At 36.1% G+C, this 20,469-nt stretch overlaps 1 protein-coding gene across 2 annotated transcripts; it reads left to right on the top strand.

The window, feature by feature from the left end:
- Window positions 1-205: 205 nt before the first annotated feature.
- Window positions 206-20,404, top strand: LOC127158926 (uncharacterized). Of its 2 annotated transcripts, XM_051101961.1 has the most exons (21): window positions 206-569; window positions 1,475-1,575; window positions 2,028-2,094; window positions 2,420-2,550; window positions 4,514-4,602; window positions 4,719-4,818; window positions 5,227-5,270; window positions 5,567-5,644; window positions 6,737-6,933; window positions 7,409-7,473; window positions 7,555-7,661; window positions 7,843-7,945; window positions 8,053-8,152; window positions 8,273-8,312; window positions 9,825-9,876; window positions 10,222-10,342; window positions 14,520-14,603; window positions 16,477-16,600; window positions 17,081-17,171; window positions 17,873-17,975; window positions 18,617-20,404. In XM_051101961.1, exons 1-20 carry the CDS (start codon window positions 320-322, stop codon window positions 17,945-17,947), a joined length of 2,019 nt encoding a protein of 672 aa, XP_050957918.1. In that variant the 5' UTR covers window positions 206-319; the 3' UTR covers window positions 17,948-17,975; window positions 18,617-20,404. The 2 variants fall into 2 exon arrangements, with proteins under 2 accessions (XP_050957918.1, XP_050957854.1); XM_051101897.1 differs by lacking the exon at window positions 18,617-20,404 and having other exon boundaries at window positions 17,873-18,543.
- Window positions 20,405-20,469: the final 65 nt, after the last annotated feature.

Here is a 20,469-nt window from a genome sequence, read left to right as displayed (position 1 = left end):
GCATACATAAAATAATAATAATAATAATAATAATAATAATAATAATAATAATAATAATAATAATTAATTAATTAATTAATTTAATATATATATATTTTCAATTAAACCATTAATTTCAGATTTTTGAAGTGCATTAAAAGCTGGAATAGAAGCTTTCATTTAGTAGTAGGAACCACGATAACACGATCTTGTCCTACACGGATGAGATTGTATGTAGTACGAGATTGTACTTTTGACTCTCCAGTTTTGTAGAAAGCGTACAACCGTTTGTCCACTAAAAGCAAAAAAATAAATTCGACAAGAAACGCGTTTGCCGACTATGACGAATCTTACGCGCATATCCGGGAGTTTGCATCGGTTGACAGTGAGAGTTTGTTCAACCTCACCGCTGCCTTTCTGCAGGAATAATGTTTTATACTCACACAGTTTCAGTGAATCTGCAACTGCTGTCAGATGTTTTACAAGAGACTCACGTTACAGAAGCAGTAACAGACATTACGCCTCATCAGCACATAAAACTGTTCGCATCGGATGCGCGTCAGGGTTTTGGGGCGATACTGCAACGTCAGGTATTGAAGTAAAATTACTTTACTTTATATGCTTTGACACTGATTATAAGTTACTTTTCTCTCTGCACAACAGATCCTGACAAGGACGTACTTACACAAACCAAGCGAACTAAAATATGCTCCGTGTGTATCTCCTTGAATGACCGCTAGGTGTCACCAAAGATAACGCCTTTTTACTCTTTCTAACCTCCCTGACGCCCAGAATATTTGGATCCTTCTCTCAAGCTCATTTTAGTGGATGTATGTTCATAAAAGATGGTCTAATAACGTTTAACAACCTCAGAAGTGTCCAAAATGTTTGTCCAAGAAGACACGGTTTGATATTTGTGATCCTGGATCACTAAACCAGTCATAAGGGTCACTTTTTCAAAATCGAGATTTATACATTATATGAAAGCTGAATAAATAAGCTTTCCATTGATGTATGGTTTGTTAGGATTTGACAATATTTGGCCGAGATACAGCTATTTATATATAAGGAATCTGAGGGTGCAAAAAAATCTAAATATTGAGAAAATTGCCTTTAAAGTTCTTCAAATAATGTTCTTAACAATATATATGACTAATCAAAAATTAAGTTTCCATACATTTACAGTAGGAATTTTACAAAATATCTCAATGGAACATGATATTTACTTAATTTCCTAATGATTTTTGCCATAAAAGAAAAATCAATAATTTTGACCCGTACAATGTATTTTTGGCTATTGCTACAAATAAACCCCAGCGACTTAAGACTGGTTTTGTGGTCCAGGGTCACATTTAGTTTTTTATTCATTCGTACATTTTAAGTGAGGTCTAAGTGTCCAAATACTGTTTGGGTGTCGTGGCAGTTTATGTCTTGATGAAATTGTAAAAAAAAACAAAAAAAAACAATCAAACCTTTGATAATCTTTTCCATGCAGTTCCTCAGCTCATATATGGTGGGAAATTGGACTTCCTTGTGTTTGATTATCTGTCTGAAATCACTATGTCACTGCTCTCAGCAGCCAAAGCTAAAGCACCTGTAAGTAATTCCTACATCCTATACTGTACCGTAAAGAGCTATTTATACCTGATGTCCTTGCTGAAGAAAAAACAAAACATCTAAAACCAGCCTAAGCTGGTTGGCTGGTCTTAGCTCGTTAGCAGGCTGGTTTTAGAGGGGTTTTGGCCACTTCCTTAGCTGGTCAGGCTGGGAGACGAGCTGGAACAACCAACTTGACCAGCCTAGCCAGGCTGGGAGACTAGCTAAAACCAGCTACTTCCAGTTTAAACCAGCTAAGACCAGCCAACCAGCCTAGGCTGGTTTTAACTGTTTTTTTTTTTTCAGTAGGGCATGACTTTAGAACTGCTTTTTTAATGTAAGATAATGAATTCAGGGTGATTCTGTAATATTTAATTACTTTTTATGACTTTTATTATATGCTTATTATAATATAAACTTGGATTGACTCTAACAATACTCTTTTCTTTCAGAATATGGGATATGCTCCTGATTTTGTCCTTTCCCTTTCTCCATTTATTAAGGATATCAGCAAAAAAGGTAAAGACACATTTTTTAATGTTTTTCTAGGTGCTGATGTTTGTCTAGGCTGTTTTATTTCTAATCTAATCTAATGTAATTACACAAAATGATACATTTTTCATTGTAATATTTTACGAAGATACTTTTAAGATTTTGCATTTTTTAGTACAGTTGATCATGTTCATCAAAGCAGTTTAGGTATATTTGGAAATCCTGCAATATAATATAATATAATTATAGTATTTAAAGGAAATACTTATTAGAGTTAGGTTTGTTTATATCATGAATAATAATCATCTTCTGTCATTTCAGACACATTACGGATTTTTGTTTTATTCTGCAGGTATTCGTGTGGTCAGTAATGCTGGGGGTGTCAATCCTCTTGCCTGTGGAGCAGCTCTACAGGAAGTAGTTCAAAAGGCAGGACTTGACTTGAAGGTAGCTGTGGTGACTGGGGATGACCTGATGCCACAGGTAATTGAACTTATTTAATGCTTACAGTTGAGGTCAGAAGTTTAAGATGTTTCACATTAGAGACATCTACATATTGTCCACAAGAGAACATAATAGGTGAATATTTATTATTTAATTTTTAAAAATGACTGCAAAATTTTCAAAAGTTTGCATACGCTTGATTCTTAATAATGTGTTGTCACTTAAATGATGCACAGCTGTGTTTTTTTTTTCTTTTGATAGTTGTTCATGAGTCCCTCCCCTTTTCCTGAACAGTTAGACTGCCTGCTCTTCAGGTCCTGGTTTTTCACCATTTTTGTGTATTTGAACCCTTTCCAACAGTGACTATTATTGTGAGATTCATCTTTTCACAGTGAGAACAACTGCACTCATATGCAGCTATTACAGAAGGTTCAAATGCTCACTGATGCCCCAGAATGAAACACAATGCATTAAGAGCCAGGGGGTGAAAACTTTTTGAATTTGAAGATCTGGGTAAATGTAACTTATTTTGTCTTCTGGGAAACATGCAAGTATCTTTTGTAGCTTCTGAAGGACAGTACTAAATGAAAAAATAAGATATTTAAGCAAAATAAGAAAAATATACACATCTTCATTCTGTTCAAAAGTTTACACCCCTGGCTCATTAATGCATCAGTTTTCCTTCTTGAGCATCAGTGAGTGTTTGAACCTTCTGTAATAGTTGCATGTGAGTCTCTCAGTTGTCCTCAGTGTGAAAAGATGGATCTCAAAATAATACAGTCATTGTTGGAAAAGGTTCAAATACACAACAATTCCACAAAACCAAGGAATTTGTGGGACCTGAAGGATTTTTCTAAAGAACAACAGGCAATTTAACTGTTCAGGACAAACAAGGGACTCATGAACAACTAACACTAAACCAAAAAACACAGCTGTGGATCATTCAGGTAACAACACAGTATTATGAATCAAGTGTATGTAAACTTTTGAATGGGATCATTTTTATAAATTTAACTATGATTTTCTCTTGTGGACTATATGTAAATGTCTTTAATGCGAAATATCTTATTTAGGTCAATACTAAATAAAAAATAACATGCATTTTGTATGACACCCTTTTATTTTGGTAAAACAATTAACATTTTGCAGATTTTGTAAATAAACTTTTGACTTCGACTGCATGTAATTCATGGGCATTTACTCACCTCATGGGAGCTGACATATTGACTTCACATCACATCACATCTCATTTTATTTCAGTAATCACCCTATTAAACTTTTAGTTAAAAAGATAATCATGGCTGACTGCAAAATACCACAGTTCTACAATAGCATTGGTAGAAGGAAACTTTTGTTTTTGCGTGATGCTACAGCCACACCACTGGGTGTCAGTATAATCCAAGATGAAAATCATATCAGATAGCCATATCGTACAGCTCAACAAGCAAAAAAGTTTTGAGTCGAACTTTAAGAAACAGAATATTTATTGTATTAGCATCTAGAATGCAGCACACGTTGACTAATTATAATATTTATGTGCATTTGTTTGTTACTAGAGTTTTACAAAATGTAAATACTATAATCCTTATTCTATTGTTCACATTAAATTAATCAAAATTGATAGTAAAGACATTTATAATGTCACAACAGATTTGTATTTCAAATAAATTCTGTTCGTTTAAACTTTATGTTAATTAAAAATCTGAAAAAAGTATCACAGCTTCCACAAGAATATTAGGCAGCAATAACTGAACATTGATAATAAAGAAATGCAAGCAAATCGGCATATTAGTATGATCTCTGAAAGATCATGTGACACTGAAGACTGGAGTAATGATGGAGTAATTGTTAGGGGTGTGTTCAAATTCCTAAACTAAGTATAAGTGATAGTTGTAGTGATTACTACATAGCTATTGCACTTATTAAATTATATCCCTACTGAGAAATGTTCAGACAGTTTTGAAATCTTCCCTGTGATTTTCTGGTTTGTTGTGAATCCTAGAAAGACTCTTTGACTGAACTCAGGATGGCTGATTCGGAGGGAAGGAAACCACTTCCAAAGACCGTCCACAGCATGAATGCGTATTTGGGGTATGAACTACAAGTTAATTACAGCGTGTCATTGGTCTTGTCTGTTATTCATGCCTGGAGCCAGGCTGGTGGTTTGAGCATATGAGATTCCTCTTTCTTGTGTCTGTATGTCACAGCGCCCTCCCTATTAAACGGTGCCTGGACCTCGGGGCTGATATTGTGGTGACGGGACGTTGCGTGGACAGCGCTGTGGTTCTTGGACCGCTGATGCATTCGGTACGGTTTGTCACGCAAGAACGTTTTTCTCTTGTGCAACAGCTGTTGTGCCTCATTCGTCCTCTGTGACGATGTGCTGGTAATTTTAACCTCCTTCATCAGCACAAAACAAAAACAGAAACTAGTAACATACCAGCAGCATGTCTTTTAAGAAAGAGCCAAGTTTACTTTAGCCCATAAAGAGAGATTTTTAGACTTAATCCTAGAAGAAATTCACATTCAAATTCAAACCAGCTACTTATGTTTACTTGTTAAATCTCAGTTGTTGTGATTGTTTTTAACAGTATATATGTATGTATGTGTGTGTGTGTGTATATATATATATATATATATATATATATATATATATATATAAATTATCCAGTGTAAAAAAATGTTATACCTTTTTTGGTTTGCTTTTTTTGACAGTTTGCATGGGACTGCAATAACTATGACCTGTTGGCTGCTGGAAGGTACTGTAAACACTATGAGCTCTTGAAATGTATGCATACACACACACTAGTGCAGTGTATCAGACAAGTTTTGTCTGCTAAAAACACAGGACAAGGATATGTACACTATACTCTGAGGTGAAAGTAAGGGCAGACGCCCACACATGATTCATTTGTTTTTGTCGCATGGTGTGAAGGACCATTCAGCATAAGAATATTTGTGGGTAACCACATTTATGTTGTTAGTCAAATTCTGTGTCTGTTTTGATTGCTGTGAATTTTCATAAGAAAATCAGATTTTTTTTTTTCCATTGTAGCCTTGCTGGTCATCTGATTGAGTGCGGCGCACAGGCCACAGGAGGAATTTTCACAGACTGGCACACAGTTCCTGACTGGTAAACATTCGAAAAATTTGATATATTCATGGCCCAGTTCACCTCAAAATTGAAAGACAAAAAATGCATTGTGTCTTTTTCATGACAGTTAAGCACATTTTCTGTATAAACTCTTATTACATACATTTTTTAGATGTTTCTTTGTTTTTTTTATTCTAAGTTGCATTCGATTCTCATTATTGTAAATGCATACAGTTTTTACTATTTTAAATTTAATATGTTTTTAATTAATCTGTTGGCAAAGCTGAATTATCAGCGTCATTACCCCAGTCTTCAGTGCCACAAGATCCTTCAGAAATCATTCTAGTATGCTGATTTGGTGCTAAAAATATTTTTTATTATTGTCAGTGCTGAAAACAGCATTGCTTAAAAGGATAGTTCACCAAAAATGAAAATTCAGTTGAAAATCATTTTGTTCGTCTTTGAAACACAAATTAACATGTTTTTGATGAAATCTGAGAGCTTTGATATTAGTGGTTCAACCGTAATTCTCTGAAGCTACAAGAATAACTTTTTTGTGTGCAAACTCTCATGAACGCATGTCGAAGTCTAAAGCAGAAGAGAAGAAATTGTTGAATAAAGTACTGCCATTCTAGGCTTTAAACATGTCCATTGCATCGCTGTATGCAGGGTCCGAAAGCTCTCGGACTTCATCAAAAATATTTTAATTTGTTTTCAAAAGATGAAGAAAGGTTTTACGGGTTTGGAACAACATGAGAGTTTTAATCAATTTTTTGTTTAAATCAGGATTCTTGGAATAGAAACTGCCAAGTATATTTTTCAAAAGTTCATTTTTTCAATTACTACCATTATGTATATAATAATTGAAATATTTTGTTGTTTCACATTCCAATTTTTTTTTTTGCATTCGAGTAATGAGAATTTTTAGGGAGTACCTAACTGTCGTTAAAATAATGTCACCTAATGGTCCTGGGGTGAAATATGACACAAACATGTTCTTGACAAAATTTCTTGGATCCTTGAGTCTAAGATCGCTTTCTTTTTTTCTTTTTTCTTTTTTTTTTAAAAACACATCAGCTTTAACTTCAGTGACTTAAAATACATTCTCACCTTCATTCATTTGATTTTCAGGGATAACATGGGCTTCCCAGTGGTAGAATGTTCTGCAGATGGTTCATTTACACTGTCCAAACCTCCAAAAACTGGTGGGCTGGTTTCATTTGGTACAGTGGCAGAGCAGTTAGTCTATGAAATCGGAGACCCACAGCGTTACCTCCTGCCTGATGTCACATGTGACTTTTCCAATGTCACCATTACTGAGATACCAGGTCAGTCGTACTTCTACTGGATTGTACATGCATAATTATTTGTGATATTCATGCAGTGACATATTTATAGATATAGCAATAGTACTATCTTCAACATTGTGGATAGACAACTTAAAGCAAATCAAAGCAACAGTACTGTACTTATCTCCAGTAAAAAGTCCTCATGCAGTGATCAGATGGTTGCTTGTGTATTATCTCTAAACGTCTGACTCACAGACGCAGCCCATTGACTTTACACCAGCTGTCTAGACTGGCTACCTAACAGCCGGTTCCAGTTATCTGCTATAACCTTTGCCACTTCTTTCATTTAATGAATGTTATTTTCTTTGTCACAGAACAAATATTTTCTTTGTCCCCTAAACTTCCATCTCATTGTCTTTGTAATCAATAAGCTAATGCATGTACACTGTTAAACATTCAAACAACTAGAGCAAAGCTGATGCCTCATAAATTCTCTGACTTTATATGTATGTAGATGTGGATGGTGGAACAGTGAAAGTAGGTGGTGCCAAAGGATCACCTCCATCAGGTGACTACAAGGTTGGTCAACATTTCCGGTCAGTCATTTCAGTTTAGATCAAAATGATAAATGAATAAATTAGCTGATTTTGTCTTATCAAGGTTTGTGCCACATATATGGATGGGTTTAGGGCGACAGCGGTTTGTCCTGTTGGTGGTCCAAGAGCTGTGGAAAAAGCCAGAAGAACAGCAGAGAGCATTATTAAGAGGTTGAGCGTTTATTCTGAGTTATTTTATAGGTCAAATAGTTATGTAATGTGCCAATAGAATCAACAATGCAAGTTTGTATAAGGTTGATTTGGACAAATACGATTAGTTATTGTTTAAAAAGTGCATTAGATATTTAAAAATTGTGCTGCATTGTGAAACGACATCATGAAATATCTATAGGACCCAGAGAATTTTCAAACAGCTGGGTTTGGAGGACTACGCTGAAGTCAACATTCAGGTTCTGGGTGCTGAGGACACATATGGACCACATGCGGCCAATACAGTAGGCTGTTTGTTTCTGTTGAAAATTGTGTTAAACAATTAGTACGCTGTTTGTTTACAATTAAAATAAATAACCTACAGCTTTTGAGGCTGTTCTTTATTGTGTAGAGTCCTCGTGAGGCTGTGGTTTGGATGGCCGTCCATCACAAACAGAAGAAAGCGCTGGAGTTTTTCTCGAGAGAGGTGGCACCAGCGGGAACTGGCATGGGTGAGTAAAAAACTCAACGCAGTTTTGTCCTACTCTGTTTCCAATCCGCTTTAGTTAAGCTCCTTGTCCAAAGAACATTTGAACAACTTAGGCCAATATCTAATTTCTTTCTGTTTTCAGCTCCAGGACTCACAGCTATTGTAGGAGGGCGACCAAGAATGTAAGTATTAGTTAGTAGTTTTTTTTTTTAAGTCAGAAAACTGTTTAGAACATCACAAAAAAGTGTACCAGCAAATGTTGCATGTGGGCCAAAGACGAAAAGAGGTTTTCAAGCATTAAAACAATAAAAGATTTAAATTTTGTAAATAAAGTTTTTATTCTTTGTACATTAGAATGTGTCCCGTTTAATTAAAAAAAAAAATTCTTAGGAAAAAATAATGAGTATCACACATTATTTGCATGATTTATAGAAGACACTCTGTATGGCTAAAATGCCATTCAATATAACAGTAGTTCATATGCCAAAAAATCTTGTCAGGCATATTTAAAACAAGAATTACTGATGGTGACATTAAAAGTCTGTATGTAAGAATCACAGTGCAGCCCCCAAAATTGAATTAATTGTAATTTTAAATCTTTACAGAATTTTGTCACTATTATGTCGCTTTTGTACTATTTAGTACTGACATGAATAAAATATTTCACATAAAAGATGTTTACATATAGTCCACAAATAATAAAGTTGAAATTTATAAAAATGACCTTGTTCAAAAGTTCACATACACTTGATTCTTAATACTGTGTTGTTACCTGAATGATCCACAGACGTGTTTTTTGTTTGTTTTTGTTTAGTGATAGTTGTTCATGCATCCCTTGTTTGTTTTGAACAGTTAAACTGCCTGCTGTTCTTCAGAAAAATCCTTCAGGTCCCACATATTCTTTGGTTTTTCAGCATTTTTGTGTATTTGAACCCTTTCCAATAATGATTGTGAGATTCATATGCAACTATTACAGAAGGTTTAAATGCTCACTGATGCTTCAGAAAGGAAGACGATGCATTAAGAGCTGGGAGTTTCAACTTTTGAACATAATGAGGATGTGTACATTTTACATATTTTGCCTAAATATCATATTTTTCTCATTTAGTACTACACCTTCAGAAGCTACAGAAGATGCTTACATGTTCACCAGAAGACAAAATAAGTTAAATTTATCCTGATCTTCAAATTTAAAAAGTTTTCACCCTCCGGCTCTTAATACATTGTTTTTTCATTCTGACGCATTAGTGAGCATTTGAACCTTCTGTAATAGTTGCATATGGGTGCTTAAGTTGTGAAAAGATGGATCTCACAATCATACAGTCATTGTTGGAAAGGGTTAAATAACAAATAAACAAAAAAACACAGCTGTGGATCATTCAGGTAACAACACAGTATTAAGAAGTGTATGTAACATATTTAGTTACATTTTACATGAATGCTAAGGGGATAAGTACAGATCAGAATAAGTATGTTTCATTTTTACAAAAATATATCTGTTACACTGAATGACTAAGGAACATTATTTCACCCATATTTTGACACTTTTATTCTCTCAAAAGTTATTTGAAACGTTAAAGCAGACACTTGCATTCAAATGCTTTGTAAGTAGAAAATCACTTTTGCGAATTTGATTAATTTGATCTTGTCTTTGACCCTTGTGTATTATTTAATGTCTATTTTTTTCTTTCTAGATCACCAGTGCTGAAACCTTTCTTTTTCCTGCATCCCAAGGCAGATTTGGAGGTATTACTTTTATTTATTTTTTTTAAGTAGAAAACTAATCATTTCTTTATGTACCATGGTAAGAATCATTCAAATTCACCATGTTTAATACGGAGTACCATGGCATAAGGTGAAATCAGATAAGCCTGTGTAGATTTCCTATTGAGATAAATGCAAAAAAAGTGGCCGGATTATCCCAAATTCAGTGATGGAACTTCATAAAGCATGTTGTATACAACAAAATCTAAAAGTTCATTAACTTAAAAAGGTCACTCTAAGTGGATTGGACAGAATATGGAAATGGATCAATTAAAGTATACATATGGATGACTGAGTGAATGAATGAGCCTTAATTGGTGATTTCAGGTGCACATTCATGTGAATGGGGAGCTTGTGGAGACACACAGAGAGGCAGTATCAGACCCTTCATTAGCTGAAGGACACGACCCCTCCCTTCGCTCAGAGGAGCACAGCCCAACACCCACAGGTACACTGACGATTGAATGTGCACTACAAAATGTAAAGTGTTCATGGATTACCTCATTACATCTGATTCTACACTCTTATAAATGAAGGTGCTTTAAAAGGTTCTTCTCAGCGATGCCATAGAAGAACCATTTTTGGTTCCACAAAAATCTCTTTCTTACTTTTTTAAAATCTGAAGAACCTTCTTTCGCCACAAAGAACCTTTTGTGAAACAGAAAGGTTCTACAGATGTTAAAGGTTCTTTATGGAACCATTTAAACAAAAAAGGTTCTTATGGCATCATGAAGCACCTTTATTTTGTGTAACTACTACAAAAGTAGGGGTAAGAAATAAATACTTTTATTCAGCACGGATGCATTAAATTGAGCAAAAGTGACAGTAAAGAAATGTATAATGTTACAGAAGACTGTTTTTAGCTTTCTATTCTTCAGGGAATCCTGAAAAAAATACTATGGTTTCCACATAAATATAACATTTATAATAATAAAAATGTTTGTTGAGCATCAAATCAGCATGTTAGCAACGTATTTTGTATATTGCTGAAAATTGCTGTGGTGCTTTGCCATCACAGGAATAATTTACGTTTTACACTGACCAAAATTATAAATGCAACACTTTTGTTTTTGCCCCCATTTTTCATGAGCTGAACTCTTTTTCTATGTACACAAAATGCCCATTTCTCTCAAATATTGTTCACAAATCTGTCTAAATCTGTGTTAGTGAGCACTTCTCCTTTGCGAGAAAATCCATCCACCTCACAGGTGTGGCATATCAAGATGCTGATTAGACAGCATGATTATTGCACTGATTATTTCACAGGTGTGCCTTAGGCTGGCCACAATAAAAGGCCACTCTAAAATGTGCAGTTTTACTGTATTATGGGGGTCCAGGGGGGTCCAGAAAACCAGTCAGTATCTGGTGTGACCACAATTTGCCTCACGCAGTGCAACACATCTCCTTCGCATAGAGTTGATCAGGTTGTTGATTGTAGCCTGTGGAATGTTGGTCCACTCCTCTTCAATGGCTGTGTGAAGTTGCTGGATATTGGCAGGAAATGGAACATGCTGTCGTATACACCAATCCAGAGCATCCCAAACATGCTCAATGGGTGACATGTCCGGTCAGTATGCTGGCCATGCAAGAACTGGGATTTTTTCAGCTTCCAGGAATTGTGTACAGATCCTTGCGACATGGGGCCTTGCATTATCATGCTGCAACATGAGATGATGGTTGTAGATGAATGGCACAACAATGGGCCTCAGGATCTCGTCATGGTATCTCTGTGCATTCAAAATGCCATCAATAAAATGCACCTGTCTTCGTTTGTCCATAACATACGCCTGCCTATACCATGACCCCACCACCACCATGGGCCAATCGATCCACAACATTGACATCAGCAAACCGCTCACCCACACGACGCCCTACACACTGTCTGCCATCTGCCCTGTACAGTGAAAACCGGGATTCATTCGTTCGAATGTGAGCATTTGCCCACTCAAGTCGGTTACGACGACGAACTGCAGTCAGGTCGAGACCCCGATGAGGACAACGAGCATGCAGATGAGCTTCCCTGAGATGGTTTCTGACAGTTTGTGCAGAATTTCTTTAGTTATGCAAACCGATTGTTGCAGCAGCTGTCCGGGTGGCTGGTCTCAGACGATCTTGTAAGTGAAGATGCTGGATGTGGAGGTCCTGGGCTGGTGTGGTTACATGTGGTCTGCGGTTGTGAGGCCGGTTGGATGTACTGCCAAATTCTCTGAAACGCCTTTGGGGATGGCTTATGGTAGAGAAATGAACATTCAATTCATGGGCAACAGCTCTGGTGGACATTCCTGCAATCAGCATGCCAATTGCACGTTCCCTCAAAACATCTGTGGCATTGTGCTGTGTGATAAAACTGCACATTTTAGAGTGGCCATTTATTGTGGCCAGCCTAAAGCACACCTGTGCAATAATCATGCTGTCTAATCAGCATCTTGATATGCCACACCTGTGAGGTGGATGGATTATCTCGGCAGAGAAGTGCTCACTAACACAGATTTAGACAGATTTGTGAACAATATTTGAGAGAAACAGGCCTTTTGTGTACATAGAAAAAGTCTTAGGTCTTTGAGTTCAGCTCATGAAAAATGGGGGCAAAAACAAAAGTGTTGTGTTTTATAATTTTGGTCAGTGTACATTCAAAAAGAGTCTGAATATGACAAAGGATCATATTGCATTTCTTTTCTTTTCAAAGATGAGTTATTCTCTTCTTCTCAGAGAACATATTTCATGCTTTGTATGCTTTGTACACTTTCCAGCACATTTTTTTCCTCCTAAATATTTCCCAGATCAGATTGAAATGTGATTTTATTAATGACAGACGCTCTTGTGTATCAAAACAATTTTTTCCACATGGAGACAATCGTTCAATGTTTGATATGACCTACTTCAAGGTGGAGGTGATGGAATGTTTGAGCAACAAACTCAACTGAAAGAACTGGGCTTAAGCCTTGTTTTAAGGGCCAATGTGATTGTTCTACCGAGAGAAGGTTTTATAAGATCCCTTGCACCGGAATCCAGGGTTGCTTGTTTTCCCAGAGTCCTTTGCTTTAGGTCCTCTGAAAGGCACAACCTTTGTAGTGTCCTGGCAGTGTTTGCTTGAGTCCTTTTATCTATCTGTCACTTCTCAGTTGCACTAAACAAGCAGCTAAACCTTTTAAATAATCAGGGACATCCTTTCATTGGATCTAGTGTTTGAACGCGCACAAGCGCAAGCGCACACACTCGCATTCATTCACAAATAGGCTGGGGCTATGCACGCAAACATGGGAGGTCTTAAATACAAATGATCACAATATAAAGCAACATAGTCTCTGCACTTTTTCTTTTCACTTTGTGTCCCTTTCAAATCTGCACAGACACAAACAGACAGAAAAACCTGGAGCCACGGTCATTAGAGCATCACAGACGGCTGATTGTAAGAGAGGCTTCTAATGTTTCCGCAGCCCAAGGGCTTTTTCTGAGACAGAAAAACTGATTATATGCGATGTAGCTAATTATAACCAGATCAAACAATTAGCCCGACAGTGAGCTGTGTTGAACTTCAAAAGAACAGAGCATCACTATTATTTATAGCTCACCCAAAAAAATTAAATTCTTTCAGAATTTACTCACTATCATGTTGTTCTAAACTTGCATGACTTTCTTTTTTTTTCTGTGGAGCATAAAAACATGCATTTTGAAGAATGTTCATGCTGCTGTCTTCTATGCAATAATGGTGCTTAACACTAAAAGCTCCAAAAAATACAATAAAAGCCATTTATACCACTAATTTTCTCAAAACATCAAATAGCTTTGTATAAGAAATAGACTACTTCATGGAAAATCTTGTTTAACTGTTGTGGTCACCATTCACTTCCAATTTATGGAAAAGAGCACCCTTGCTTTAAACAACTCATTTTGTGTTTCACAGCAGAAAGTAAGTCATACAGATTTGGGATGACATGAAGGTGAGTAAATAAAAAAATGTTTAATTTTGGGGTGAACTGTTCGTTTCAGGGTGTGTTTAAAAACAATTACATAATCTGTTGACATAGAGACCTTGCACTGGTTATTATATTTGGACATGAGGCAATAAGCAACACGCAACACCCTGGTAAATCCTAAAACACACTAGTGTCATGGCAGCCTCTTCCGTTTTCTTCAGGAAAACATACAGCACTATTTAAAACTTTGAGGTCAATAAGACTTTTAAATGTTTTTAAAAGAGATCTCTTATGCCTGCATTTATTTGATCAAAAATACAGTAAACAACAATATTGCAAAAATTAAATTTATTCCTATGATGCCAAAATTGAATTTTCAACAGCCTACTGTTTGATTCTTTGGTGCATAGAAAGTTCAAAAGAACAACTTGTATTTAAAATAGGAATATTTTGTTAATATTTTGTTAATTATAATCATTACTGTCATTTTTTTTTTATCATTTTAATGCATCCTTGCTGAAACCTTTGAACGATAGTGAAAATGGTTATTTTTATTAGCTTATTCCAATATAAATTAACAGTCAGATCCAGCAATCTGTACGTTGACTGGGAGCAAAATGGTCTTTGAATAGATTCAGATGCTTGCTGTTAGTTCAACCTGCCAACTGCTGAATTTAATTACGCTGAGAACAAAATTGTCTCCTTCAGATCTGCCCTCTGGCCCGCATACCTTCAGACTGGAGGAGTTAGCATACACGCGCAGTGGAGACAAAGGGGACTCCTCAAACATCGGTAAGTGTCTCCCCATGTGCTTTCACACGTAGTGAATAATATTTCAACGATGAGACAATTTGCTTACTGCATGTCAGTGTCATACCAATAAATGCTGGGAAGAAACTGGGTCAGACCATGTTCTCTGACCACAAACCACAAATCACAGCCCACTGTCTACAGCCCAAAAGGCAACACTCTCTTGTGATGTGGCAACCTGCCCTATTCTTAACTTCATTTGAGATGTGATGAGTGGTTATGTGTCGTCCACAGTAGACTGGGAGTCTGTGTTTTTGTTTTGTTTTTTTAGGCATAATTTGTTAACTCGTTGAAATTTGCTAACAGATTGTTGAAATTTCAAAATGAACTCATACTGAAATGTCAGTAGGTCAAATCTATCTATCTATCTATCTATATATCTATCTATCTGTCTGTCTGTCTATCAAAATTAATACACCCCTTCTGAATAAATAGAAAAGATGTATTTTCTTAATGATCACTAATATAATTTATGGAAAGATGGCAAAATTGAAATTAAGTATTAAATGAAGTATTAAACATATACTTAATAAAAACAAACAAACAAACAAAAAAATTTTAGTATACTTTAGTATACTTTAAGTATACTGCTCTCACCCTTCTTGGTGCTGAGAATACAAGTTCATGACAAAATGCCACATCTGTCCTGTTTTTTCTCGAGAACAACCTCCTTAAATGCCCAGGTCCTTAATGGGGAGTGTTGCCTAGCTTATCTCTACAGAATTCCCCACAGCTGCTCAAAAGTGTTAAGATTGGGTGAACTTCATGTCTACTTCATGTCTATTTTTATCTTTGGAGAATGAATATCTTCACTGTCAGGTTAAAAAATGGCCAACAATTCAGGGAATGAGGAGAGGGTAGCATCTTCTGTTTCCAATTTTTGTATTACATCACACAGTGGTGTGTAAATTGATGACAGCATTGATAAAGTACAACTCCCTCACACTTTAAGCACATCCTTAAAGAAGTGCTTTACTATCTCTGAACATCACTGTGGGAACCAGGCATTTCTCACTGTACTCCTCCTCTAGCAACACCAGAACATTTTGGATGCTTTTGGATCCGAAATGATTGACTTGGTCTCTTGAGACTACAGTATGGATTCCCAGAAGTCTATATTTTATAAATATGGGCCTTGGAAGAGGTTAAAAAATGTCAGGATCTATCTATCTATGTATTGTTCTGCCTATTGTTCTATCTATTGTTATATCTTTCTATCGTTCTATCTATCATTCCGTCTATCTACCATTCTATAATTTTTCTATCGTTCTATCTACCTATCGTCCTATTCTTCTATCTATCGGTCTATCGTTTGATTATTCTATCTATTGTTCCATTGGGTTCTATCTATCTATCTATCTATCTATCTGTCTATCTATCTATCTATCTATCTATCTATCTGTATATTGTTCTATTTATCGTTCTATCTTTCTATCGTTCTGTTGTTATATTGTTCTATCATTTTGTCTGTCTATCATCTGTCTATCTATCTATCTATCTATCTATCTGTCACTCTATCTATCCTCCTATTGTTCTATCTATCAGTCTATTGTTTGATTATTCTATCTATTGCTCTATTGGGTTCTATCTATCTGTCTATCTATTTATCTATCCATCTGTCTATCATCTATCTATCGTTCTGTCGTTCTATCATTTTGTCTATCTATCTTATCTACCTGTCTGTCTATCTATCTATCTATCTATATATCTGTCTGTCTGTCTGTCTGTCTGTCTATCTGTCTGTCTATCTATCGTCTATCATTCTATCGTTCTATCGTTCTGTCCCACATTTCTCAATGTATCAATCTGTTGATTTATATATCTTTAAACCTATATGTGTAACTTCTGTTTTTAGGGGTTATTGCAAGACACCCACTGTATTTCCCCTACCTGAAAAAGTGTTTAACTGCTGAAGTTGTGGAGCAGTATTTCCAACATTTGATCAGAAAGGATCAGACTGGCCTACCCTCCGTCAAACGGTAAGAAGAAACTAAAAAGTACACAATGTCCAGTGGTGAAAGATGTTAACGTTTAATGGTTTGATGAAGTAAACAGCAAAATAGTCAAATTTTTAAATTAAAATATCATCATGAAACACTATAAATACTTTGTTAGTAGCTCACTTTTAAGAAAATCATTACTAGGAAGTTACAGTCACACAAAATAGACATTGTAACACCTTTATATTTAGCTACTCCACATCTGTAGCCTGCACCACTTTTTAAAGACCTGCATACGTCTTTAAAGGCGATAGAGGGTCCATGCATGCAAGCCTCTTGTTTTATGGGTTGGGGAAAACTCCTTTGGTGCTGCTAATGAGGTCTACCTCATGCTGAGGACCGCCATGTCTAGGTGCCTGTCTGTATGAGAGTCTGGCGTGAGCTAATGCACAGATGTGTGAAAACCGGGAGGTGATCTCAATTAAAATAATGTATTTCACATGTTGCGGTGGCTTCCAGGTACGAACTGCCTGGTATTCATGGTCTGAACTTCATTCTTCCAAACTCACTTGGAGGGGGAGGGGTGGCGTCACTGCGCAGCGACCCTCAGGTAATACGCACACAGTCATACAAACTCGAAAATGAGCATAGACACAGCAACTATAACCAGTGAGGGTTGTTTTGAAGGTTAAAAAACAATTATAAAATTATATTAATTTTAAGTAAGAAAACAAGTTCTTTTTTACTTACGCTACCATTTACAAACTTAAAGAAATGGTGCTGAAAATTTAATTATTTCCTCACAATTGTTTCGTTCCAAACCTGTATGTTAAGGTACAAACTTTGGGTCAATAAGAAATTAATACTTTTATTCAACAAATATGCATTGCATGAACTGATCAAAAGTAAGAGTAAAGACATTTATAGTGTTACAGCACGGTTGTTTTCAACATTCATAATATTAAGAAATGTTAATCAGAATATTAAAAGGATTTCTGAAGACTGCAGTAATGGCTGCTGAAAATTCAGCTTTGCCATCACAGGAATACATAACATTTTTAAACATTAAAACAGAAACATGTTATTTTAAATTGTAATAATATTTCAAAATATTACCTTTTTTGTGTTTTAATGAAATAAATGCAGCCTTGGTGAGCGGAAGAGACGTCTACCGACCCCAAACGTTTGAACGACAGCATTATAATCAACATTTAGAAAAAGAACTTTACCAGTTATATAAATCCCTCACAACATTGTGTACATCATGTTTTTAACATTACTAAAAATGTGTTTTTGTGTGTGTTTCTGCAGGGAAAAGCCTACGGGCAAATGCTACTTGACTACAAACTGAGAGGTCTTCCTGATTTGAAATCACTGGTCGATTAAAATGGGCAAGGACAGAATAATGTCAGCGGTGTGTTGAGACTTTCAAAAATGCTTCAGTGCTATAAATAGATAATGTCAGTAATGTCTGAAAAAGCCCAGATGCATTATATTATGAACTTGGTATGATGTAAACAGTGTCTTCCTTTTTTGTTTGCATCTACTAACAGTTCCCAAATGGTTTAAGCTATTCCAGTGAATCAAAATGTGAACTTTTGTAACTGTGCCTTATCAGTTTTTACATTTTATTTTGTAATTAATGCACATAGGAAAGATAAATAGTATGAATGAGCATTAAAAAGAGTATTTTATTAGAGAAAATAAAGAGCTAATTGAAGCTGAATGTCAGATTTGGTGGGTCGTTGTTGAACATGCAAGCACTTTGATATGTAGTGAGTACATTAGAGAACGGCGTTCTTCACTTAGTTGTGTTGAGCTGGCCACGTCTAACAGGCGATGACAAAACAATAAACCCTTGAAGTCCAGAGCCACAACGTCCTCTCATTACCTCTGACCCCTATCGACACAGGAAGTCAGAGAGCAAAAGGTTTTTCCTCTTCTAGAGTACTTAAAGATCAGTAAAGTAATGTTTGGAATGATTGTCGAAAATGTTCCAACCTCAACTACCTCATGCATTTTATTCACTGTGACGTTAACACATTCTTTTCTCAGGTTTTATGGGAAATCGTTCAAACTGCGATGTTTTGACCCGCATTAGCATGCGCTAACAGCATGACCTCAGCGACGCAGAGTGATCAATGGCAAGTGGAACGCGAGACATGTGAAGAGTTCATTTGTCAACGGCCGACAGACAGATCCAGCAGTTTCTCATTGTGCGCATGCAGAGCTTCTTGGCTTCACCTCAATGCAACGGGGTGTCATTCACAGCAAACACATACACGCTCGCATCGAAATCACTCTCTCTCAAAACTCTCACATTTTTCACAAGCGCATTCAGCTGTCACATACAGACGCTGGGATGCTTGGGGACAAAACAGGGAAGGAAGATAAATGGCTTGTCATTTATCACCCGCTATCTTTCAGCGCTCCACTGCTGTTCAAACAAGCAACTGCCCAGAGAGAGAACCGAATAATCACTAATCACTCAACATTCAGCTTTTGCCCTCACCGGGACACCTTTGTTACCACTGTGACACTGATTTCTCCTCCTGTCCATCATTGCTCTCCCACTAAACTGAACCTCAGGGGGAGGGCGGCTTCTTGGGGCAGCTTTAATCCTTTCTTTATCTTTGAGTTAAGACTGTTTTGCATCATTTTGCTAACACTTTACCACTTAATGTCCTCAGTGTGGGTTTTATAAACTTTGCATTAAGGATTGTATGGAGCTGGACTATTTACAAGACAATCAGCACTCTTAGTTAAGACCATTAGTGCCATTGGTATTCATTAGTAGTGCTGCTGAACTCGTGGTGAATTCAGCCCTTTTCTGTTTTGGAAATGTGATGGCTGCATTTCTGGGGACTTTTAATAGAGTGCTGACATGTGCTCTGTCTGCACGTCCTGCAAACCGGTCTATTGGTAAAAGGAGCTCTTGTTTGGTGCGGTCTGGGTGAATGTATTGAGGACTTTAATTATTGCCACATGGCATGAACCAGCTCTCAACTTCAAACCACCGTTAGCCAAACTTGCTGCTCTCACTTTTTCCACATTCATCTACCCCGCTTGTACCTACATCAGAGAAAGTCCAGACACCCCTGGAGCTATGAGACCTTCGGTTTAACTGATTTATTTGTTCGTTTTCCAGCAATTATAGAATAAATAGATTTGCAGAACAAAATTTGAGTTCACAAATGAATAGAAGATTAATCAACAGCGTATCTAAACAATTTAACAATTTAATTGTATTAATTATTTTATGGAGTAGGCTTTAAATAACACCATTTCAGTCTTTCTACTTCAAAAGTTCATGTTTAATTCATTGGTACTTTCCATTTCTTTGTAACAATTTGTGAAATTTGCTTGCAATTTCTGAGTGAAAATCATTTGAGTAAATTTTCCCTCTTCACACACACACAATACACAAAATGTGACCCTGGATCACAAAACTTAACTAGTTTTAAATAGCATGGGTATATTTGTAGCAGTAGCCAAAAATACATTGTAAGGGTCAAAATGATCGATTTTTCTTTTATGCCAAAATTTCATTAGGATATTAAGTAAAGATCATGTTCCATAAAGATATTTTGTATTTGTCCTAACTTAAATATATTAAAACTTATTTTCTGATTATTAATATGCATTGCTAAGAACTTTATTTGGACAACTTAAAAGGTTCCAGTTTTTTAAATAGTTGTATCTCGGCCAAATATTCTCCTATCCTAACAAACCATACATCAACTGAAAGCTTATTTATTTATCTTAATATCTTAATTTCAGTTTCAGATAATATCTCAATTTAAAATTTGGTTTTGTGGTCCAGGGTGAAAACAAATAACGTTACTCTACATTTTATTTATAGGCCTAACTGAAAAAGGTGTAAATTGGAGCCTTAGCTTGTTTTACCT

This window comes from Labeo rohita, chromosome 1 (genome assembly GCF_022985175.1).
Source record: "Labeo rohita strain BAU-BD-2019 chromosome 1, IGBB_LRoh.1.0, whole genome shotgun sequence".
NCBI classification, from domain to species: domain Eukaryota; kingdom Metazoa; phylum Chordata; class Actinopteri; order Cypriniformes; family Cyprinidae; genus Labeo; species Labeo rohita.
This window is presented reverse-complemented; position numbering and strand designations above follow the sequence as displayed.

What these genes read in the sequence shown, in the direction of transcription:
- LOC127158926 (XM_051101961.1), top strand. Translation starts at nt 320, where the DNA reads ATGACGAATCTTACGCGCATATCCGGGAGTTTGCATCGGTTGACAGTG. An exon ending in CACCATTACTGAGATACCAG is followed by an intron (nt 6,934 to 7,408) that starts GTCAGTCGTACT and finishes ATATGTATGTAG; the next exon opens with ATGTGGATGGTGGAACAGTG. An exon ending in GCAGAGAGCATTATTAAGAG is followed by an intron (nt 7,662 to 7,842) that starts GTTGAGCGTTTA and finishes AAATATCTATAG; the next exon opens with GACCCAGAGAATTTTCAAAC.